Source organism: Eriocheir sinensis, unplaced genomic scaffold, assembly GCF_024679095.1.
Source record: "Eriocheir sinensis breed Jianghai 21 unplaced genomic scaffold, ASM2467909v1 Scaffold223, whole genome shotgun sequence".
NCBI classification, from domain to species: Eukaryota; Metazoa; Arthropoda; class Malacostraca; order Decapoda; family Varunidae; genus Eriocheir; species Eriocheir sinensis.
In genome coordinates, this window is record NW_026111525.1 from 263,950 (window position 1) to 288,653 (window position 24,704).

Here is a 24,704-nt window from a genome sequence, read left to right on the forward strand (position 1 = left end):
TCTCTCCGTTTTTAACATTCTCTCAACACCTCTCCACTTTACCTTCTCTCCTCCCTCCCTTCCCAAAATGCATTCTCCGACGTGGAATTTGAATCTAAATCTTGAGGCAAAAAGGTCTTGAGTCCCTTATTGGAGAGACGTAGGGGGGGGAGAGAGAGAGAGAGAGGCAAAAAAGAACATTCCAATCTTGCGTCCTCTCTCTCTCTCTCTCTCTCTCTCTCTCTCTCTCTCTCTCTCTCTCTCTCTCTCTCTCTCTCTCTCTCTCTCTCTCTCTCTCTTGTTTCCTCCTCGTCCTCCTCCTCCTCCCCCTCCACTCGACTTCCTGTTTCCTCCAGTCTCTTGTTTTCTCCTCCTGCTTCCAATTCTTTTTTTTCCTCCTCCTCCTCCTCCTTTTCTGAAACAATTGCTTCCCATTTCCTTCTTCTCAATTTTCTTTTTATTTTCTTTTTATTTCTTCGTATATTTTTTTCTTTCTCTCTTTCTTTCATTCTTTATTTCTTCCTTGGTTCATCTCTCTCTCTCTCTCTCTCTCTCTCTCTCTCTCTCTCTCTCTCTCTCTCTCTCTCTCTCTCTCTCTCTTCCAATTTCCTTTTTCCTCCATTCTTCCTTCTTTTTCTTCCCCTCTTATTGGTTTTCTTTCCTCCTCTTCCTCCTCCTCCTAATATTACTTTCTCTCTCTTTTTTTTCTCATTTTCGCTTTTTTATATTTTTCTTATTTTTTCCTTCCTCCTTTTCTTTCTCTTCTTCCTTCTATTTTCCTTCCTTCTTACTTTTTTATTGTTTCTTGTTTATTTTCTTCCTTTCTCTCTCTCTCTCTCTCTCTCTCTCTCTCTCTCTCTCTCTCTCTCTCTCTCTCTCTCTCTCTCTCTCTCTCTCTCTCTCTCTCTCCTCGTTTCCACTATCTCCTTCCTTCTCTTCCAGTCCTCACTTACCTCCAACTCTCCTTTTTTTCATTCCTATCTTATTGGTTTTCTTTCCTCCCTCCTTCCTTCCTTCCTTGCTTCCTATATTCATTCGTTTGCTCACTTCTATTTTCCTTCTCCTCCTCCTCCTCCTCCTCTTATTCTCGTTCTTTTTGTCAATATTCATGATTTTCTTCCTCCGTGCTTTCAATGATTTCCTTTATCTCTCTTTTTATTCGGTTGTAACTTTTTCTTTTCCTTCTTTTTCCTTTCGTGCGCTGAGAGACTCCTCGGCCCCCAAGGATAGACTCACACGCTTGTATTATCAATGTTTGTATTAACACTAGGAAGGCGAAGGAGGGAGGAGACTTGATTGAAGGCTATTATGGCCAGTTGATATAGTGTCTTACTGTACTACTGTTCCTGTTGCTACTACTACTACTACTACTACTACTACTACTCCAAATACTATGCCTATATCCGAACGCAAAAGAGAATACATTTAATTAGAAAAAAAATATATCTAATACGAATGTCAATCAATCAATGGGGGCATACGCCGGGGGAAGAGTCGCCTCACCCACCCTACGACGCCATGTTAAGGGGTTCCGCCGGGCGAGTCTCCATGCAGGCCCCCTTCCCATCCTTAGTACCTCCCGGCAGGATCCTTCGACTTGCTCTATCCAAGAACTCCGTGGGCGTCCCCTTGGCCTGCTCCACACAGGACTTTATATTACAGACACAGCCCCATGAGCAAGGGTGTAGCTTTACCCTAAGTCTATTTATACCAAGTCAAGTCACTCTGCTTCAAAACTGCGACCGGTACGCGCAGGAGGCGGTTTCGGGGCGGAGCAGCGGGATGACGTCAATTGGAGCTAAAAAAAATAATACCCGCCAGTTCAGGGGTGACTAAAGTTGGGGCCGTATGTGCACTCAGGATGTGCATTCTCGCCTCCTTTCACAGCGCGTTCCGGCAAGCCACTGGCGAAAAAATATGTCTTTTTATGGTGCTATTGCGTGACTGTAATTCTATTGCCTACAAACGGCTGTGTGGGGTATGAGGGAGGGCATGTTGAGGTGATTGATTTAAATTAGTACGCCTTTCTTCGTTGTCTCTAAATCCCTTTTTCTACATTCTCTAGTTTGGCTTCAAGTAACGTCACGCATAAACCACGTCTCGGCCGTGTCTCCTCCCACAAACCTGCGTATGACTTGACTTGCTGTATATAGACTTAGGGTAATGAATGTCGAATCGGTCTCACGGAGTAGTCGCCGGTTTGACACAAAGTCATTCCTGCGATATCCCATGATTCTGCGTAGACACTTATTACCAAAGGCATCAATCCGCCTCTCCAAGTCCCCATTTAGTGTCCATGTCTCACGAACGTGTATACATAGAAACGCTTTGTTCGGATATTTTTTTTTTCTTTACGTCTATGCCTATAGCGCCGGTAGACTTGCTTGAGGGGCCTGGGTGGTGTTCGGCCCCAGCCCGTCATGGCGCAGGTAAGCTTTTATAGTGGCGCCATCTTCTCTTGGCTCATGCTGCCCACCGGAACTCCTTCTTGATTCACTTGGACGGTTTCCTCTTGAGTCCGGGTTGATGGGTGGTCTTCAGGACAGCATGTGGGTAGTTTTAAGCCACGCGGCGGTGACTGAAAAATCCCAGGTGGTAGCGTGGGGATTCGAACCCGCGTCGTCCATCACGCGGCGAATGTGGGCCCAGCACGCTACCACTCAGCCACCGCCTACCCAATATAAAGGATTGAAAGTGAATGGATTGAATGCGAATATCGACTACCACATTCCTTCTACCTACCTCACCCAGCCTAAGCGAACCTAACGCTGCCCCTTCCGTCCCCCAAACACTCACCTAACGCCAGCTCTCTCCTGCACCCCCAGACCCGCCTGTGGCCTCGCTGGAGCTGGGTCGCGGCGCCTCGTCAACTGTGCGGGAAGGAGAGGACGTGTACTTCAACTGCCTCGTCGACTCTAACCCACCGCTGTACAACATTACGTGGGTCAGACAGGTGAGGGGAGAGGGAAAGGGAGGGGGGAGAGGGAGGGGAAGTATGTGTGTGAGTGTGTATGTGTGTGTGTTTGTATGAGTATTTGATGGTGATTGACGTGGTGGTGGTGGTGTGTGTGGGTGTTTGGTGGTGAAGAAAGACTGTGGTGCGTGTTTGGTGTTGAAGAAAGAGGGTGGTGGTGGTGGTGGTGATAATGGTGATGAAAAACTATACGTAAAAGGATTATACAAGGTGATGAAAAGCTATATACTTGAGACTAGTGGTGGTGGTGGTAGTGGTGGTGATGGTGGTGATGGTGGTGCAGGACTCCACACAGCGGCCTCAGGTGTTGTAGAGATGACACCGCCACCACCACCACCACCACTACCATCACCATCACTACAACCATCACCACCACCACCACCACTACCATCACCATCACTACAACCATCACCACCACCACCACCACTACCATCACCATCACTACAACCATCACCACCACCACCACCTCCCTTATCAGCACCACCACCACTACCCCCACCACCACCACCACCACTATCACCACCACCACCACCACCCCCACCACCACCACCACCACCACCACCACCACCACCACCACCACCACCACCACCACTATCACCACCACCACCACCACCACTACCCCCACCACCACCACCACTATCACCATCACCACCACCACCACCACTATCACCATCACCACCACCACCACCACCATCACCATCACCACCACCACCACCACTATCACCACCACCACCACCACCACCACCACCACCACTATCACCACCACCACCACCACCACCACCACCACCAGCAGCACCACCACCACCACCACCACCCCCACCACCACCACCACCCCCACCACCACCACCACCACCCCCACCACCACCACCACCACCACCACCACCACCACCACCACCACCACCACTATCACCACCACCACCACCACTACCACTATCACCACCACCATCACCATCACCACCACCACCACCACCATTACTACCACCACCACCACCACTACCCCCCCTCCCCCCCTTTCTCACACATCCCATCAACCCCGTTCCCTTCCTTCCCCTCCCATTCTTCCCCTTCCAGCTTCCGCGTGTTGAGAGAATGTAGTCAACAGCTAGAATTCCCCATAACATTCATATTCAACAAGTCATTAGCACAGGCCAGTGTGCCTCTCGATTGGAAAAAGGCCAATATTACCCCGATTTTCAATAAAGGAGATAAAAAACAAGCCAGTAATTATCGTCCCATCAGCCTTACGTCTGTCCTAATTAAACTATTCGAAAAAATAATCAGGGATAAAATGATCACTTTCCTTGAAACAAATGATTTGATAACTGATAGTCAGCATGGATTTCATAGTAATCGGTCTTGCCTTACCATCCTATTAACCTTTTTCAACGATGTTTATACATGTTAGGACGCCAGAAGCCCATATGACGTAATTTACTTAGATTTTCAGAAAGAGTTTGATAAAGTTCCTCAAGTTAAGCTTATTTCAAAACTGCGTTCCCACGGTATTAACGACCATCTATGTGCGTGGATTCATGACTGATCAGAACAGACCATGAACTCACCGAAAACACGTACAGGATTCCAGACTACAAAAGAGCCAATTTTAATCTCGCTCGTGAGCTGCTAACCCAGACAGCTTGGGAACCCATGAGCCCCACTCCTGTGGACGGCGCGTAGAACGGTTTCAAGAACAACCTCCTAGAGGTAGAGAGAACAACTGTTCCCATGAAGACTAGGAGAACAAATAATGCCACAAGCCCACCATGGATGACTACCCAAGTTCGACAGGTGATTAATTTAAAAAAGAGAAAATACAACTTGCTAAAGGAAAACAGCACTGACGAGGCTCGCGAACAGTACCATCAAAGCCTCAGAGCTTGCAGAACTCTCATTCGCTAGCGTAAACGCGACTATGAAAAGCAGATTGCGCGCGAAGCCAAATCCAACCCGAAAAAGTTTTTTCACGTATCTAAGAATCAAAAAGAAGACAAAAAGCAATATCGGTCCCCTAAAGGATGAAAGTGACGTACTAACACAGGACAGCAGACAAATGGTCGAAATCCTAAACAGAAACTTCGCGTCTGTGTTCACGGTCGAGAACATCTAGTCCGTACCCGAGAGCCCTACCCCACCGATGGGAATCACTCCCCTAGAAATTGGCACAATCGACGAACGGGATGTGAAAAAGTACCTAGACAAACTCAAAGCAAACAAGTCCACCGGACCCGACGACTTGTCACCCAGGCTGCTCAAGGACCTCAAGCAGCAAATCCTCAAGCCACTCACCGCCATCTACAATCTGTCACTACAACAAAACAAAGTCCCGAAAGACTGGAAACAAGCGAACGTAACACCGATTTTCAAAAAGGGAGACAAAAGCGTGGCCCTAAACTACAGACCAATCAGCTTGACCTCAGTGGCGGGAAAAATCCTCGAGAAGATCATCAGAGACAAACTCATTAGGTTCCTTGAAGACAACAACATCATTTCCGATGCTCAGCACGGTTTCAGGAATAAGCGCTCATGCTTAACCAATTTACTGGACTTCTTCCAAGGTATCTATGAAAACTGGGATAATCATATCCCGAGTGATGTTATATATCTAGACTTTCAAAAAGCCTTTGACAAAGTGCCACACGAAAGACTCCTCAAGAAACTCAAGTCGGCGGGGTTAGGCGACAATCTGACAGCGTGGATCAAAGACTGGCTCACTGGAAGAAAACAACGAGTTGTACTCAACGGACAGGCCTCCGAGTGGCTCCCGGTCACAAGTGGAGTGCCACAGGGGTCAGTGTTGGGACCCATACTCTTCATCATATATATCGACGACCTAGAACTAGGATTAAAATCCAATCTTTCAAAATTTGCCGACGACACAAAGGTGGGTGGGAAGGTCCTCACGACGGCAGACTGCGAAATTATCCAGAGAGACCTGGACCTGATCACTCGGTGGTCGGAAAAATAGCAGATGTCCTTCAACACTACCAAATGTAAAGTAATGCATATCGGATCCAGACACAGCAATCACACATACCACATGGGTGGCGAATCACTAGATGTTGTGTAAGAGGAAAGAGACCTCGGGGTCACCATCAGCAGTGACTTGAAACAAACAAAACACTGCAAGTCCGCCTGTAAGAAAGCCAATACAATGCTTGGGTTCATAGCGAGGAACTTCGAATACAAGACGCTGGGAGTTATGTTATCCTTGTATAACTCGCTAGTAAGGCCCCATCTGGAATACGCCGTGCAGTTCTGGTCTCCAAATTACAGGAAAGACATTTAATTACTTGAGAGAGTACAGCGCCGCGCCACGAAGATGATACCATCACTGAGGACGAAGCCCTATGAAGAGCGACTCGAGCGACTCAGCCTCTTCACGTTGGAAAAGAGACGACTGCGGGGAGACATGATACAAGTCTTTAAGTACCTGAACATGCTCAGCAACGTTGATCACTCCAAACTCTTCACGCTACAAACTAACCTGAGAACAAGAAACAACGGAAAAACAATTCAAGCAAAGCGATGCAATACCGACATCGGCAGGAGTTATTTATCGAATAGAGTTGTTCGCCACTGGAACAGCCTTCCTGCAGAAGTGGTTAGCGCAGAGACCATCAACTCCTTCAAGAAACGCATTGATCGCCACTTTGCTGCAGTGGGTGTGAACTGAACGTTCCCAAGAGCAGATACACAAGTGCTTTAATCCTTCCCTGCAAGCCACTCCTATGGCAAACGGATTGATTAAATCACTGAAAGCAAGCAGCCTAGTAAAGAGCCAACAGGCTTTCTGCTGCCTGCTAGTCCATGTTTAGTCCATGTTTCCTCTCCTCCTCCTCCTCCTCCTCTTCCTTCAATCCCTTCCTTTCTCCTCTTTTTCCTCCTCCTTCCCTTTCAAATTTCTCTCCCTTCCTAACCCCTCCCATCCTTCCTCTCTCTCCCTCCCCCTTTCTTTCCTCCCCCTCACGTTCCTTCTTCCTCCCCTTCCTCCTCCTCTTCCTTCAATTTCTTCCTTCCTCCTCTTCTTCCTCATCCTCCTTCCCCTTCAAATTTCTCTCCCTTCCTAACCCATCCCATTTTCCCTCTCCCTCCCTCCCATTTTCTTTCCTCCCCCTCACTTTCCCCTCTCCCTTTTTTTCTATCTCTTTCTCTTTCCTCCATCCTCCTCCCCTTCCTTCCTCCTCTTTCTCCTCTTGCTCCTTTTCCTCCAAATTTCTCTCCCTTCCTAACCCCTCCCATCTTCCCTCTCTCTCCCTCCCCCTTTCTTTCCTCCCCCTCACTTTTTCTCTCCTCCTCCTCCTCTTTCATCCTCCTTTCCTCCGCTCTCCTCCTTCCCCTTCTCTCTCTCTCTCTCTCTCTCTCTCTCTCTCTATATATATATATATATATATATAATATTTTTTTTTCTTCTCTCCATTTCCTTTTTTCACTCCCCTTCTCTCCTTTTCCCTTCCTCCCCTCTTCTCTCTCTCCTCTTTCTCTCCTCCTTTATCCATTTTCTCTCTCGTTTCTTCTTTCTCCTTTCCCTACTTTCTCCCCCTCCTTCCTCTTCCTCCCTTTTTCCTCTCCTTCTCTTCCAATCATCCATTCTTCCTTCCTTCCTCTCCTCCTCTCCCTCCTCTTCTTCCTCCTCACCTCCCTATCGTAACCTAACCTAACCTAACCTTACCTAACCTTACATAACCTAGCCTCACCTGGGAACCTGGGAGCCAGTTGTCGGTGTGAGCTCCCCGTCCCTCCCCTCTATCGACGGTACTCCCATCCCTATTCTGCATAACAGCTGGTTCTTGTTTTCTCCTGAAAGAAATATCTTCCGTGAGCCATTTGAGGTTGTACCACCCGGCTTCTAAGTGGAGTTTCTGAGGGTTTTTCTTATACTCAATGAATATTTCAGCTTTTTGGTCTCTCAGGAAGGGCGTCTGACACTCTCTAGAGTTGGTGGAGAACACCTGGTGACAGGTGCCACTGGCGAGGCCTCGAAAGGGTCGCAGAGTTGGGTTAGACGTTTCGGAAAGTGGGAACGAATTGCTGGTTCCTCTCCTCCTTGCCAGCTCTGCTCTGCTATGGGACAAAACTTCAGAGGATAATAGCTGAAAAGCGCCGGGTTGTGAAAGTCTTTCTCGTGACCGAGGCTCAGGACAAGCGATTGGTCTTTGAGGCGTTTTCAAGACCTTGTAGGGAGCGAGCTCCCAGTGTTGGAGGCATCTAACACAGCAGTATCTAATTTCCATGCACAATTTTAATACAATTCAATTTATGGTCACAATTTAAGTTATTTCGAAAGCGCTTTTAATATTTGCCCAAACTGTTAACTCGCTTAGAATTCTAAAAATGCTTTCGAACCTTTAGTGTGACGTCTGTCCCGGACGTTTTGCAGCTCAGTTTTTCCAGCTGAGTAAAACTTGCCGCCTCTGCGTTCAAAGATTACATCTTCAGAAGGCTGTGACTGAATGGAAAGTCAAGCATAATGATCTTGAAAAGAAATTCGTAGCCCTTCAGGAATTTGTTTTAAGTAATGTGGCAGTGACTCCACCATCGATGATGGAGAGGCCCTCCACCGACACTGTGCCCTCTCCAGACGACCCTCCTGCTTCACGGGAGGACGTGTTACCTGCCTCACAGTTTGACTCCCAGCCTGCCTCACAGGCTAACCCCCAGCCTGCCTCACAGGCTAACCCCCAACCTGCCTCACAGGCTAACCCCCAGCCTGCCTCACAGGCTAACCCCCAGCCTGCCTCACAGGCTGACCCCCAGCCTGCCTCACAGGCTGACCCCCAGCCTGCCTCACAGGCTGACCCCCAGCCTGCCTCACAGGCTAACCCCCAGCCTGCTTCACAGGCTAACTCCCAGCCTGCCTCACAGGACAACTTCCAGCATGCCCCACTTAACGCTTCTCTTCCTGCTTCACAGGATGTCGGGTTCCAACCTGTAAGGAATAGAGCCAAACCAAAGCAGGCAACCAAGGATTTACTGACCCCCACTACCTTCAGTAGGTTCCAGGTGCTGACAGACACCATGGAGGATGAGTTTGTGACTCGCCTAGTTGGGGACTCCATGGTGCGTGGCCAGCTGGTCGAGTTCTGTGGTCATTCATCAAACGGCCGCAGAAAACGTTACTGCTATCCAGGTGCCAGACTGGACGACATCACCGCAGCGTGCGATAATGTTACGAGAAATGACGACCGAAACACCCTCTTTGTCATTCACGCGGGGACAAATGACGTAAAGACAACCCGTTCTGAGGAACTGCTTGAGAAATACCGCCGCATGATCAAGCAGTATAAACGCAAAACGGATGCCAGTAACATCATAATCTCAGGAATCCTCCCGAGGGTCGGTGCCGAATCTAGCTTTTACAGTAAGGCCTTCACCACAAACAACAGACTTCAGTCCCTTTGCTCACAAGAAAACGTCCAGTTCGCTAACTTGTGGAACAATTTTTACTACGATTCAGACTTGTTCCTTCCTGATGGCATCCACTTAAATCCTGTTGGAGCAGCTCGTTTCGGGAGGCTGCTCTGTGACCAAGTTTTTTTTTTTTTTTTTTTTACAGCAAAGGAGACAGTTCAAGGGCACACAAAAAACAAACATTAATAAAAAAAAAGCCCGCTACTCACTGCTCCTAAAAAGAATCCAAAGAGGTGGCCGAAAGATAGGTCAGTTTCGGGAGGAGAGGTGTCCTGATACCCTCCTCTTGAAAGAGTTTAAGTCGTAGGCAGGAGGAAATACAGATGAAGGAAGAGTGTCCCAGAGTTTACCAGCGTGAGGGATGAAAGAGTGAAGATGCTGGTTAACTCTTGCATAAGGGGTTTGGACAGTATAGGGATGAGCATGAGTAGAAAGTCGAGTGCAGGGGAGGCATGCAGTTAGCAAGCTCAGAAGAGCAGTCAGCGTGAAATATCGATAGAAGATAGAAAGAGAGGCAACATTGCGGCGGAATTTAAGAGGTAGAAGACTATCAGTATGAGGAGGAGAGCTGATGAGACGAAGAGCCTTAGCCTCCACTCTGTCCAGAAGAGCTGTGTGAGTGGAGCCGCCAAAAAACGCGGAGATGAGAACACCAGCAGCTCCACCGTAAGGGAGTACTCAACCCGTAAACCCCCCGACTCGAATCACATTAAAGCTTGCTATGTAAACGCTCCTAGCCTACGTAACAAATTTGAAAACTTAGAAGTCCTCGCAGCTACAAATCACTATCACATCATCGGAGTCACAGAATCTTGGATAGACACTTCAAATAGATATTTCATTGCGGAATATAGATTACCGGGTTATACCATCTTTAGTCATGAAAGAGAGAACAGACAGGGTGGAGGCGTTATCTTTTATATCCACAACTCTCTCCATCCAGTATCCGTGAAAACAGATATAACCAATGTAGACACGGTCCTCATTGAAATTAAAAATAAATTTCGTAAAATAGTAATTGGACTTATCTACAGACCGCCAAGGCAGACTCTTGATATCGACCACGCATTAAGTGAATTATTATTAGAAACAAGTAGCAGTTGCGAGGCAGTAATTGTTGGGGACTTTAACTTGCCAGTGAAAAGATGGGGTAAACCATTGAACTGTCATACAGGGCTCGACCTGTACACATATTTACTAGAAAGTGATTTGCATCAACACGTTCAAGAACCGACTCGGGAAAATAATATACTTGACCTTATCTTTTCAACGACAGCTGATCTAGTTAACGAAGTAAATGTTGGTCCAATTTTTAGTTCTAGCGATCACCGAACAATCACATTCAGCATCAACATGAAAGAAAGTAAAGTAACTCCTGGTAAAGAAAAGGTGCCTGATTATCAGAGAGCGAATTTCGTAAGACTCCGATCAATTCTAAATAATTTTGACTGGACTCAAATCACGACGGAAACAGATATTGATAATCTTGGGGGGCCTTCACCACAATATTGAACAATGCCATAAGCATATGCGTACCCTATTGTTACAGACGTTCAGCTTTTAAGAAGAAACCCAAATGGTGGAATAACGAAATTCAAAATAGCCTATCTCTTAAAAAACGCGTATACAGTAGGTACATATCAACTCAGAGTGAGGCTGACAAACTAGAGTTGGACAGAATTCGCCGCGAAACCAAGAAATTAATAAAACGGAGCAAGAAAAATCTTGAAGAATATATAGTGGAAACGAGTAAATCTAATCCTAAAGAATTTTTTAGCTATGTAAATAATAAAAAAAGTCACTCACTTGTGGTATCGGACCGCTTGCTAATGATAATGGAAACCACACGAACGATGAAAATGAAATGGCTACAATCCTAAATAACTTTTTCGCATCCGTATTTACCGACGAAGATTGTTTATCACCTCAACCACCGGATGTTAGAAGGACCGAAAAGATGTTAAGTGGCGTGCTCATCGTAGAAAGTGACATTTTACGCACAATTGAAAAGATTAAAGTAAGCAAAGCTCCTGGTCCAGACAAAAATACCCCTAGGGTCTTAAAAGAAACCAAACATCAAATTTGTAAACTGCTCTCCATCATATTCAATAAATCTTTTACAGCTGCAAAAGTTCCGTTAGATTGGAAACTTGCAAATGTTACACCAATTTTCAAAAAGGGGGAGAAGTCTCATCCAGGAAACAATTGACCAATTAGCCTGATTGTTTGTAAGTTAATGGAGACTATCATTCGCGACAATATGGTGAAAGTTTTCGAAGAAAATAATATGATAAATAATTCGCAACATGGCTTTCGTAGTAAACGTTCGTGTTTAACTAATTTACTTGATTTTTTTCATTATATTTTTGAAGTGTTCGATGAAAGCAGATCAGTAGATATCATATATCTGGATTTTCAAAAGGCATTTGATAAGGTCCCCCACCGACGATTGCTCAGCAGACTATTGGCGCACGGTATCTCGGGTAACATTCACAATTGGCTTGTGGACTGGCTTTCTGAGCGGAAACAGAGAGTAGTTCTAAACGGTGTTACATCTAACTGGCTCGACGTCAGAAGCGGCGTACCTCGAGGATCAGTGCTTGGCCCCATGCTCTTCTTAGTTTATGTTAATGATATCGATGAAGGGCTCACTTGCAAAGTATCAACATTTGCTGATGACACAAAAATTGCTAGTAAAGTAACTGCGACATTCGACGAAGAAGCTTCACAATCAGATCTAGATCGGCTTGCACGTTGGGCCAATCAATGGCAAATAAAATTTAACGTTGACAAATGTAAAGTGTTGCACATCGGAAAAAATAACAATCACGTTCGGTACGTAATGAATGGCCAACAACTTTCTGCAGTAAGTAAAGAAAAGGATCTTGGAATCACTATATCAAGCGATTTAAAGCCCGGTCAGCAACGGTCAGTCAAAACTGCAAACAAATTGATTGGCTTCATTGGACGAGTCTTTAATAATAAATCGGAAAAAGTAATATTAAAACTGTATAATTCATTGGTTCGACCCCGTCTAGAGCACTGTGTATAGTTTTGGTCTCCCTACTACAGAAAAGACATAGAAAAGTTGGAACGGGTTCAACGAAAAGTAACAAAGATGATTCCTAGGTTGATAAATTTATTATATGAACAAAGGCTTAAGAAAGTAAATTTATTCAGGCTATCAAAACGAAGAATGCGAGGTGATCTATTAGAAGTGTTTAAAATGTTTAAAGGATTCAGTGATATTAACGCGGAAAATTACTGCACAATTGATCGATCAAATAGAACAAGAAGAAATCACAATTTGAAGATAAGTGGTAAAAGATTCTCGTCGCACGAAGCTAAACACTTCTTCTTCAATCGAGTTGTTAATGTTTGGAACTCTCTACCCTGTGATGTCGTTGTTAGTACAACAGCTACGGCCTTCAAGAATAGATTAGACAAGTATTTTGAATCCAACCAGCAACTAAGATATTACTCATTGTCGTAATAACGTTAACTTCTTTCAAATACTTTGTCTTTGTCCGCTTTTATCGCCCGGTTAGTGATAGCAGTAATGGTAGTTATTTCCTCTTTTCAACATAATTTCCATGCAGTTTTTCCATGCTGCATGGTTCTTTTTCCTTTCCTGCCAGCTTTGGCTGAGGGGGTGGGGAGGAGTCTTCGCCTTTGCTGTCCTTCATCTTCCACCTTCGATTAGATAGTTAGTGTATCTTGTCACAAACAGCCTCGTAAGGACCAGCAGGTCTGCTGTTGTTTGTTCTTTCTTTGTGTTTTTTTGTGTACCTAACCTAACCAGCCTCAAATCCAACAGGGTGAGACTATCGAGCATGCCCCTGAGGCCGGCGTGTTGGTGGGTGGACACAGCCTTGCCCTACGAGGCGTGTCACGGCGAGACGCGGGGCCGTATGTGTGTCTGGCTACCAACGCCGAGGGGGAAGGAGCCAGCCCGCCACTACTTCTTCAGGTACATTGTGAGTATTGCCGAGGAAGGGGAAGGAAGGGAAGAGGGTATTTGAGGGGAGGGGGGGAAAGAGATAGAAAAGGGAAGGGAAAGGAGAGAAGGCAGGTGAAGGGAGAGAAGGAGAAAGTAAGTGTTAGAGAAAGGAAAGAAAAAGGAAGGAAGGGAAGGGAAAGGAGAGGAAGGAGAGGGTGAGGAAACATGGGAAAGGAGGTGCAGGGAGGGCAAGAGAAAGTAAGGGTTAGAGAAAGGAGAGAAAAAGAAAAGAGAGAAAGAGAAGGGAAAGGAAGGGAAGAAAGAGGAAACATAGGAAGAAAAGGGAGGGAGAGAGAGAAAGATTGGAATAACGAAAGAAAAAAAAGAGGGAGAAGGAGGAGGAATAGGAGGAAGAAAGGAAGGAAGGGAAGGGAATGGAAGGGAAAGGAAAGGAAGTTGAAAAGGAAGGAAGGAGGGATTGAAATGTTGAAAGGGAGGGAAGGAAAAGAAGGAAGAGGAGAAGGAAGGAAGTACAAATGTGAAGAGATAAGGAGATAAATAAGGAAGAGGAAAGATAGAAGTTGGGAGGAAAGAAAGAAGGGAGGAAGAGGAGGAAAACGAGGAGGAAAGAAGGGAAAGGGAAGGGAACACAAAAAAACACGAAGACAGAGCAAACAACAGCAGACCTGCTGGTCCTTACGAGGCTGTTTGTGGCAAGCTACACTATCTAATCAAAGGTGGAAGCTGAAGGACAGAAAAGGCGAAGGCTCCTCCCCACCCCCCATCCCTCCAGCCAAAGCTGGCAGGAAAGGAAAAAGAACCATGCAGCATGGAAAAACTGCATGGAAATTATGTAAGAGAGAAGAAAAAACTACCATTACTGCTACCACTAACCGGGCGATAAAAGCGGACAAGGACACCAATATTCGAAAGAACTTAACGTTATTACGACAATGAGTAATATCTTAGTTGCTGGTTGGATTCAAAATACTTGTCTAATCTATTCTTGAGGGCCGTAACTGTTATACTATCAATGACATCACATGGTAGAGAGTTCCAAACATTAACAACTCGATTGAAGAAGAAGTGTTTAGCTTCGTGCGACGAGAATCTTTTAACATTTATCTTCAAATTGTGATTTCTTCTTGTTCTATTTGATCGATCAATTGTAAAGTAATCTTCCGCATTAATATCACTGAATCCTTTCAACATTTTAAACACTTTTATTAGATCGCCTCGCATTCTTCGTTTTGATAGGCTGAATAAATTTACTTCGTTAAGCCTTTGTTCATATGATACATTTCTCAACCAAGGAATCATCTTTGTTACTCTTCGTTGAACCCGTTCCAACTTTTCTATGTCTTTTCTGTAATAGGGAGACCAAAACTGTACACAGTACTCTAGACGGGGTCGAACCAACGAGTTATACAGTTTTAATATTACTTTTTCCGATTTATTATTAAAGACTTGTCCGATGAAGCCAACCAATTTGTTTGCAGTTTTAGCTACCTCTGAACAATGCTGACCGGGCTTTAAATCGCTTGATATAGTGATTCCAAGATCCTTTTCTTTACTTACTGCAGAAAGTTGTTGGCCATTCATTATGTACCGAACGCAATTGTTATTTTTTCCGATGTGCAACACTTTACATTTGTCAACGTTAAATTTCATTTGCCATTGATTAGCCCAACGTGCAAGTCGATCTATATCTGATTGTAAAGCTTCTTCGTCGAGTGTCGCAGTTACTTTACTAGCAATTTTTGTGTCATCAGCAAATTTTGATACTTTGCAAGTGAACCCATCATCGATATCATTAACATAAAGCACTGATCCTTGAGGTACGCCGCTTCTGACATCGACCCAGTTAGATTTAACACCGTTTAGAACTACTCTCTGTTTCCGCTCAGAGAGCCAGTCCACAAGCCAATTGTGAATGTTACCCGAGATACCGTGCGCCAATAGTTTGCTGAGCAATCGTTGGTGGGGGGATCTTATCATATGCCTTTTGAAAATCCAGATATATGATATCTACTGATCTGCTTTCATCGAACATCTCAAAAATATAATGAAAAAAATCAAGTAAGTTAGTTAAACACGAACGTTTACTTCGGAAGCCATGTTGCGAATTATTTATTATATTATTTTCTTCCAAGAATTTCACCATATTGTCGCGAATGATAGTCTCCATTAACTTACAAACAACCTCCTGGATGAGATTTGTCCCCCTTTTTTGAAAATTGGTGTGACATTAGCAAGTTTCCAATCCGACGGAACTTTTCCAACTGTTAAAGATTTATTGAATATGATGGAGAGGGGATTACAAATTTGATGTTTGATTTCTTTTAAGACCCTAAGGGTAATTTTGTCTGGACCAGGAGCTTTGCCTACTTTAATCTTTTCAATTGTGCGTAAAATGTCACTTTCTACGATGAGCACGCCACTTAACATCTTTTCGGTCCTTCTAACTTCCGGCGGTTGAGGTGATAAACAATCTTCGTCGGTAAATACGGATGCGAAAAAGTTATTTAGGATTGTAGCAATTTCATTTTCATCGTTCGTGTGGTTACCATTATCATTAGCAAGCGGTCCGATACCACAGGTGAGTGACTTGTTATTATTTAGATAGCTAAAAAAATCTTTAGGTTTAGATTTACTCGTTTCCGCTATATATTCTTCAAGATTTTTCTTGCTACGTTTTATTAATTTCTTTGTTTCGCGGCGAATTCTGTCCAACTCTAGATTGTCAGCCTCACTCTGAGTTGATATGTATCTACTGTATACGCGTTTTTTCAAGAGATATGCTATTTTGAATTTCGTTATTCCACCATTTGGGTTTCTTCTTAAAAGCTGAACGTCTGTTTCGATTGGGCACGCATATGCTTATGGCATTGTTCAATATTGTGAAGGCCCCCCAAGATTTATCAATATCTGTTTCCGCCGAGATTTGAGTCCAGTCAGAATTATTTAGAATTAATCGGAGTCTTACGAAATTCGCTCTCTGATAATCAGGCACCTTTTCTTTACTAGGAGCTACTTTACTTTCTTTCATATTGATGCTGAATGTGATTGTTCGGTGATCGCTAGAACTAAAAATTGGACCAACTTTTACTTCGTTAACTAGATCAGCTGTCGTTGAAAAGATAAGGTCAAGTATATAATTTTCCCGAGTCAGCTCTTGAACGTGTTGATGTAAATCACTTTCTAGTAAATTTGTGTACAGGTCGAGCCCTGTATGACAGTTCAACGGTTCACCATATCTTTTCACTGGCAAATTAAAGTCGCCAACAGTTACTGCCTCGCAACTGCTACTTGTTTCTAATAATAATTCACTTAATGCGTGGTCGATATCAAGAGTCTGCCTTGGCGGTCTGTAGGTAAGTCCAATTACTATTTTACGAGATTTATTTTTAATTTCTATGAAGACCGTGTCTACATTGGTTATAATATCTGTTTTCACGGATACTGGATGGAGAGAGCTGTGGATATAAAAGATAACGCCTCCACCTTGTCTGTTCTCTCTTTCATGACTAAAGATGATATAACCCGGTAATCTATATTCCGCAATGAAATATCTATTTGAAGTGTCTATTCAAGATTCTGTGACTCCGATGATGTGATAATGATTTGTAGCTGCGAGGACTTTTAAGTCCTCAAATTTGTTACGTAGGCTACGAGCGTTTACATAGCAAGCTTTAATGTGATTCGAGTCGAGGGTTTCGCGGGTTGAGTGCTCCCTTACGGTGGAGCTGCTGGTGTTCTCGCCTCCGCGTTTTCTGGCTTTCGAAGAGCCACTTGGTCACAGAGCAGCCTCCCGAAACGGGCTGCTCCAACAGGGTTTAAGTGGATGCCATCAGCAAGGAACAAGTCTGAATCGTAGTAAAAATTGTTCCACAAGTTAGCGAACTGGACGTTTTCTTGTGAGCAAAGGGACTGAAGTCTGTTGTTTGTGCTGAAGGCCTTACTGTAAAAGCTAGATTCAGCACCGACCCTCGGAAGGATTCCTGAGATTATAATGTTGCTGGCATCCGTTTTACGTTTATACTGCTTGATCATGCGGCGGTATTTCTCAAGCAGTTCCTCAGAACGGGTTGTCTTTACGTCATTTGTCCCCGCGTGAATGACAAAGAGGGTGTTTCGGTCGGCATTTCTCGTGACATCATCGCACGCTGCGGTGATGTCGTCCAGTCTGGCACCTGGGTAGCAGTAACGTTTTCTGCGGCCGTTTGATGAACGACCACAGAACTCAACCAGCTGGCCACGCACCATGGAGTCCCCAACTAGGCGAGTCTCAAACTCATCCTCCATGGTGTCTGCCAGAACCTGGAACCTTTTGAAGGTAGTGGGGGTCAGTAAATCCTTGGTTGCCTGCTTCGGTTTGGCTCCATTCCTTACAGGTTGGAACCCGACATCCTGTGAAGCAGGAAGAGAAGCGTTAAGTGGGGCAGGCTGGAAATTGTCCTGTGAGGCAGGCTGGGAGTTAGCCTGTGAAGCAGGCTGGGGGTAAGCCTGTGAAGCAGGCTGGGGGTAAGCCTGTGAAGCAGGCTGGGGGTAAGCCTGTGAGGCAAGCTGGGGTTCAGCTTGTGAGGCAGACTGGCGGTTGTCCTGTGAGGCAGACTGGCGGTTGTCCTGTGGGGCAGATTGGGGGTTAGCCTGTGAGGCAGGCTGGGTGTTAGCCTGTGAGGCAGGCTGGGTGTTAGCCTGTGAGGCAGGCTGGGGGTTAGCCTGTGAGGCAGGCTGGGGGTTAGCCTGTGAGGCAGGCTGGGGGTTAGCCTGTGAGGCAGGCTGGGGGTTAGCCTGTGAGGCACGTTGGGCGTCAACCTGTGAGGCAGGTAACACGTCCTCCCGTGAAGCAGGAGATTCGTCTGGAGAGGGCAGTCTCGGTGGAGGGCCTCTCCACCATCGATGGTGGAGTCACTGCCACATTGCTTGCATCAAATTCTTGAAGGGCTTCGAATTTCTTTTCAAGATCATTGTGCTTGACTTTCCATTCAGTCATAGCCTTCTGAAGTTGTAATCTTTGAACGCAGAGGCGGCAAGTTCTACTCAGCTGGAAGTACTGAGCTGCAAATCGTCCGGGACAGACGTCACATTTACGGAGGTTCGAAGACATTGTTAGAAATTTAAGCGAGTTAATAGTTTGGGCAAATATTAAAAGCGCTTTCGAAATAACTTAAAGTGTGACCATAAATTGAGTTGGATAAAAATTGTGCATGGAAATTAGATACTGCTTTCTTAGATGCCTCTAACACTGGGAGTTCGCTCCCACAGGGTCTTGAAAACGCCTCAAAGACCAATCGCTTGTCCTGAGCCTCGGTCACGAGAGAGACTTTCACAACCCGGCGCTTTTCAGCTATTGTCCTCGAAGTTTTGTCCCATAGAACGGGGCCGGCGTAGTCACTCAGAGCAGAGCTGGCAAGGGAGGAGAGGAACCAGCAATTTGTTCCCACTTTCCGAAACGTCTAACCCAACTCTGCGACCCTTTCGAGGCCTGGCCAGTGGCACCTGTCACCAGGTGTTCTCCACCAACTCTAGAAAGTATCAGACGCCCTTCCTGAGATATCAAAAAGCTGAAATATTCCTTGAGTATAAGAAAAACATTCAGAAACTCCAACTAGAAGCCGGGAGGTACAACCTCAAATGGCCCACGGAAGACATCTCTTTCAGGAGAAAACAAGAACTATCTGTTATGCAGAATAGGGATAGGAGTACCGTCGATAGTGGGGAGGGACGGGGAGCTCACACCGACAACTGGTTCCCAGGGAGGCTTTTTAGTGTAGAGGTCGCCACACTCCTCTACACCGCAGGCCTGAATAATTAGGCACGGTCCAGCTGACTAGGACCCTGGAACTCTAGCCATTGTCTCATAAAGATATCCTCTGCCTGCAGTCCAATCCACTACTGCTGCTGCCCAGAGGCTTCACCGTGACCCTGGCACGGGAGACAGATCAGGTATTACACCTTGTCCAAGGGTGCCCTGAGACTATGCAGGGCAGGGACGTCTAGCTCCCTGAGGTAAAAACACTTCACCCGCATACCGGAAGGGAGAGGAAGGAAGAAAGGAAGAGAAAAACATGGAGGGAGAGAGAGAGAGAGAGAGAGAGAGAGAGAGAGAGAGAGAGAGAGAGAGAGAGAGAAGAGGGGAGGGTACATATATAAGGGAATGGACCGCCCCTAAAAAATCCTCAAAATCGCTCTCAACCTCATAATTTGGTGGTCATTTTTTGTGTGATCTTTGGTTTATTGTGAGCCGTTTACCGCCTCTACTGACTGGCCGGTTAGTGGAGGAGGAGGAGATAATAAGATGAAGAAGAAAAAAATAATAAAGTGAAGAAGAAGAACAAGAGGAGGAGGAGGAGGAAGATGTTAATGATGAAGAGGAAAAAGAAGAAGAAGAAGAAGAAGAAGAAGAAGAAGAAGGGGAGGAGAAGGTAGAAGATGAAGAAGAAAAGACGCAAAAGAAAATGGTGATGAGGAGGAAAAGAAGGAGGAGGAGGAAAAGAAGAAGAAGAAGAAGTAGAAGATGAAGAAGAAGGAGGAGGAGGAGGAGGACGAGGAGAAGGAGGAGGAGGAAAAGAAGAAGAAAAAGGAAAAGAAGAAGGATAAGAAAGAGAAGATAAGGAGAAGAAGAGATATTAGAAGAAGATGAAGAAGAAGAAGAAGAAGAAGAAAAGGAAGATGAACAAAACAAAACAAAAGATAAGAAAGATGAACAGAAAAAGAAACCATGATAGAACAGAGAACAGGAGAACAAGAAGATAACGAAGAGAAACAAAGAACAAGAAGAAGAGGAAGAAGAGAGAACAGCAGGCAATAAAAAGAGCAATTAAAAAACAAAATAAGGAACACAAAACTCGATACAATCCGCCATTGAGTCGCCATCAGCTGGTCTCGTTATCAGAAGGCGAATTTTACAGCCTTTTTTTCTTCTTTTTTTCGTGGGTAACTATTTTTTTCCTTCCCCTTTTCTCTCTCTATTCCTTCCTCCTTCCTCTCCCTCTCTCCCTTTTTCTCTCCTCACCTTTCTCTCTGTTTCTTTCCCTCCCCCTCCCTCTCCCTTTCTTTCCTTCCTTTCCTTTCTCTTCTCCCTCTCTCTCCCTTCCTCCTTCCTCTCCATCTCTCTCCAGATCGTTCTGGAGACTGACAAAAATAATGGGATATAATCTTCTTTAATCTTATAATTGTTTGGTGAGGTTGGGTCTCGCGTTTTCATGGGAGGCTTTAGTAAACTGAACCGTTGCCAGTGTAAGGCAATACGGTCCATATTAAACTTAGCTACCTCCTTTTCTTACTATTCCCCAAGGCCATGGAGAAAAAAGTTGGAAAGTTTCGTTTAGTCGGCGCAACATCTGTGGTCATGTGCCGGAGAGAGACAGAAGGGGAAGAAATTATAGGAGAAGGGTACAGATCCCAGGTAACGGGTGTCCCGTTACCTGGTAGGTATACAGTTGCTCACATAATATCTTAAAGTTGCATTTTGTGTGTTAGCAGCATATACGTGCCGAGAATTCCCTGCATCTGTTTACTTCGCCCGCGCATGTCCAGATCCTCGTTTGTAACTTCTGGGCCGGTGTAACTTCTGGTCCGGTGTAACTTCTGGTCCGGTGTAACTTCTGGGCCGGTGTAACTTCTGGGCCGGTGTAACTTCTGGGCCGGTGTAACTTCTGGTCCGGTGTAACTTCTGGTCCGGTGTAACTTCTGGTCCGGTGTAACTTCTGGTCCGGTGTAACTTCTGGTCCGGTGTAACTTCTGGTCCGGTGTAACTTCTGGCACAGTGTAACTTCTGGCCCGTGACACAGGTGATAGTTTGACCCGACTTCTACACCTTGAGAAAGCCACCCCCATGAAAACCCAGCCAATATTCCCTGTGGTCTGTTTGACAAGCCGTTCGTGGAAGTTGCTGGGATTATCATGAATTGTTTTGTGATGCCGGTGATGGTGTGACCCGACTTCTACACCTTGAGAAAGCCACCCCCCATTGAAACCCCGGTCAATATTTCCTGTGACCTGTTTGACAAGCCTTTCGTGGAAGTTGCTGGGGTTCTCATTGACTGTTTTGTGATGCAGGTGATGGACTTCTACAACTTGAGAAACCCATGAAAACCCAGTCAACATTCCCTGTGGCCTGTTTGACAAGCCTTTCGAGGAACTTGCTGGGGTTTTCAAGGACTGTTTTGTGATTCCGGTGATGGTGTGACCCGACTTCTGCACCTTGAGAAAGCCACTCCCATTGAAACCCCGGTCAATATTCCCTGTGGCCTTTTTGACAAGCCTCTCGTGGAAGTTGGTGGGATTTTCATTGACTGTTTTGTGATGTCGGTGATGGTGTGACCCGATTTCTACACCTTGAGAAAGCCACCCCCATTGAAAATCCAGTCACTATTCCCTGTGGCCTGTTTGACAAGCCTTTCGTGGCAGCTGCTGGAATTTTCATTGACTGTTTTGTGATGCCGGTGATAGTTTGACCCGACTTCTACACCTTGAGAAAGCCACCCCCCATTGAAACCCCGGTCAATATTCCCTGTGGCCTGTTTAACAAGCCTCTCGTATAGAAGTTGCTGGGATTTTCATGGACTGTTTTGTGATGCCGGTGATAGTTTGACCCGACTTCTACACCTTGAGAAAGCCACCCCCATGAATACCCGGTCAATATTCCCTGCGGTCTACTTCAAAATCCTCTCAACCCTCTGTGTCCTGTTATCAAAACTATTGGTGTAGAATTTCATGATCACTTTGTTTGCCCATTCACACGGGACACTCAATTCCTCCAGAAGTGATCTCGGCGTCGTTGTCTGAGCTGGTCAATCTTTCTATATGTTTGTGTCATCAGCAATCTCGTTATGTCACTGGTTAAGATCGTTGATGCATATGTCGAAGAGCAATGGACCCAGGACTGATGGGGGGCTTCGTTATGCAGTGGTTAGCACACTCGGCTCACAACCGAGAGAGCCCGGGATCGATTCCCGGGCGGAGTGGAAAAACTTGGGCGGCTTTTCCGATACCCTACGCCCCTGTCCACCCAGCAGTAAATGGGTACCAGGTATTAATCGGGGTTATGTCCCGTCTCCTGGGATTTGTTCCCTTCTATAATTCCTTCCCCTTCTGTCTCTCTCCGGCATATGACCACAGATGTTGCGCAGACTAAACGAAACTTTCCAACTTTTTTTCTCCATGGCCTTGGGAAAAAGTAAGAAAGGGAGGTAGCTACGTTTAATATGGACCATATTGCCTTACACTGACCACGGTTCAGTTTACTAAAGCCTCCCATAAAAATGCCAAACGAACCTGTCACCAAACAATTATAAAATGAAAGAAGATTACATCCCATTATGTTTGTCAGTCTCCAGAACGGCCCAAAGTACCAACAATAGCGGCGATTCAGTTTCGTAAAGTTTCCCATAAGAACGCCAAACCCAACCTCACCAAACAATTATAAAATGAAAGAAGATTATATCCCATTACTTTTGTCAGTCTCCAGAACGGCCCAAAGTACCAACAATAGCGGCGGTTCAGTTTCCTAAAGCCTCCCATAAAAGCGACAAAACATGGACCCGAGCAAAGAAAACGAGCGACCCATTTTTCGCGATCCATGGAGCCTCGGAGCAGTGCCTCGCCCGCCTTGAGCCGCGCCGTGATTAACAAAAAGACCGTGAAACATTGAAACAAAGTACCCCATTCTCACGAGCAGCCGCGCGGAGGAAAGGAGAGGGAGGAGGAGGGAAGGAGGAGGTAGGTAAGAAGGGATGAGAGGAAGGAAGAAGGGATTGAACCAGAGAGGGAGGGAAGAAGTGAAGGGAAAGAGAGAAGAAAACTTATGAAAGGAAGAAGGAAGGGATTATAGCAGAGAAGGAAGGAAGGAAAAAATAAAAAGGAAGAAGATAGATATGAAGGAAAAGGAGAAGTGACGCAGAAAACAAGGAAGAGATTGAAACAGAAGCGGAGGAAAGGAGGGAGATGGAGGAGGCAGGAGAGGAAGAAGAGGAGGAGGAAGAGAAGGAAAGAACGGAAAATTGGAGGGCTGACACACACACACACACACACACACACACACGCTCTCGCTCGTTCTCACTACTAACATACTTCCGTTCATGTCCGTACTTACCATTAATACACTTCCGTTTACGTTCTTACTGTTACTAACACTTGAGGTATAGGTTCTTACTACTAACAGACTTCCGTTCTCGTCCGTTCTAACTACTAACATACTTCCATTCTCGTCCGTTCTAACTACTAACACTTCCGTTCTCGTCCGTTCTTACTACTAACATACTTCCCCCCTCCGTTCTCGTTCTTACTAGTACTAACCCCCCCGCCACCGTTCACGTTCTTATTCCTAACTCTAGTGTCACATATTCATGATTTTGACTCCTGACGTTAAAAATGTCGCACTGCCAGACGTATTTTTACGACCATCGTATATAGACCCCATTGAAACGACGTTGTTCGGATGTTGTAGACATAGACATCCGACGGTCGTGGTTAATTGCCGACGGGTGACAGACGTCGGGAAGGGAAGGTCGCCGATTGTTTTGAGATCTCCCAAACTGTCGGCGTGTGGCTTGACGTCGGGAAGCGCCGGGAATCAAGATCGTGAATGCGTGACACGAGCCTAACACATGTTCCTTCTTTGTAAGGGATGGAGTTGGGGTGAGTGATATTTGTGTGGGGGGATGGAGGGGGTGTTTGTGGGGGGGTGAAAGGAAAGGGGGTGCGTGAGGATAGGGAAGGGGGTGCTGGGATGGGGGGGCGGTACGGGGTGGTGCTAGGGAAGGGGTGTCTGTGTGGGGGTGGGAGAGGAAGGGGGGTGAGTTAGAATAGGGAAGGGGGTGTTGGAATGTGGTGAGGGTACGGGGTGGTTCTTTGGAAGAGGTGTCTGTGTGGGGGGTGGAGAGGAAGGGGGTGCTGGGATGTGGTGGAGGTATGGGGTGGTGCTGGGGAAGGGGTGTCTGTGTGGGGGGTGGAAAGGAAGGGGGGTGAGTTAGAATAGGGAAGGGGGTGTTGGGATTGTCTGTGTGGGGGGTGGGAGAGGAAGAGGGGTGAGTGAGATCAGGGAAGGGGGTGTTGGGAAGGGGTGTCTGGTGGGAGAGGAAGGTGGGTGAGTAAGAACAGGGAAGGGGGTGCTGGGATGGGGTGAAGGCATGGGTTATTGCTAGAGAAGGGGTGTCTGTGTGGGGGGTGGGAGAGGATAGGGAAGGGGGTGTTAGGATGGGGTGAAGGCATAGGGGTAGGCGGTGGCTGAACAGATAGCGAGACGGCCTTGCGTTCAGGAGGACGCGAGTTCAATCCCCGACCTGTGCCACCAAGCTGGGATTTTTCAGCCGCCACCGAGTGGCTTAAAACTACCAACATGCTGCCCAGAAGACCACCTATCAACCCGGACTCTAGATTCTAGGATTAAAGATGAGC

General features: G+C 46.0%; 1 protein-coding gene across 2 annotated transcripts in view; it reads left to right on the forward strand.

Annotated features, from left to right (window-relative positions):
- LOC126990917 (protein turtle homolog A-like) overlaps positions 1–24,704 on the forward strand; it is a 159,787-nt gene that overhangs the window by 38,118 nt on the left and 96,965 nt on the right. For both annotated transcript variants that reach the window (XR_007744920.1, XM_050849555.1), the window contains exons 3-4: positions 2,805–2,932; positions 13,179–13,338. Coding sequence is in view for 1 of the 2 variants with exons in the window: in XM_050849555.1 (XP_050705512.1) it covers positions 2,805–2,932; positions 13,179–13,338 (288 nt within the window). In the remaining variant the exon portion in view is untranslated. The remainder of the gene's footprint in view (positions 1–2,804; positions 2,933–13,178; positions 13,339–24,704) is intronic.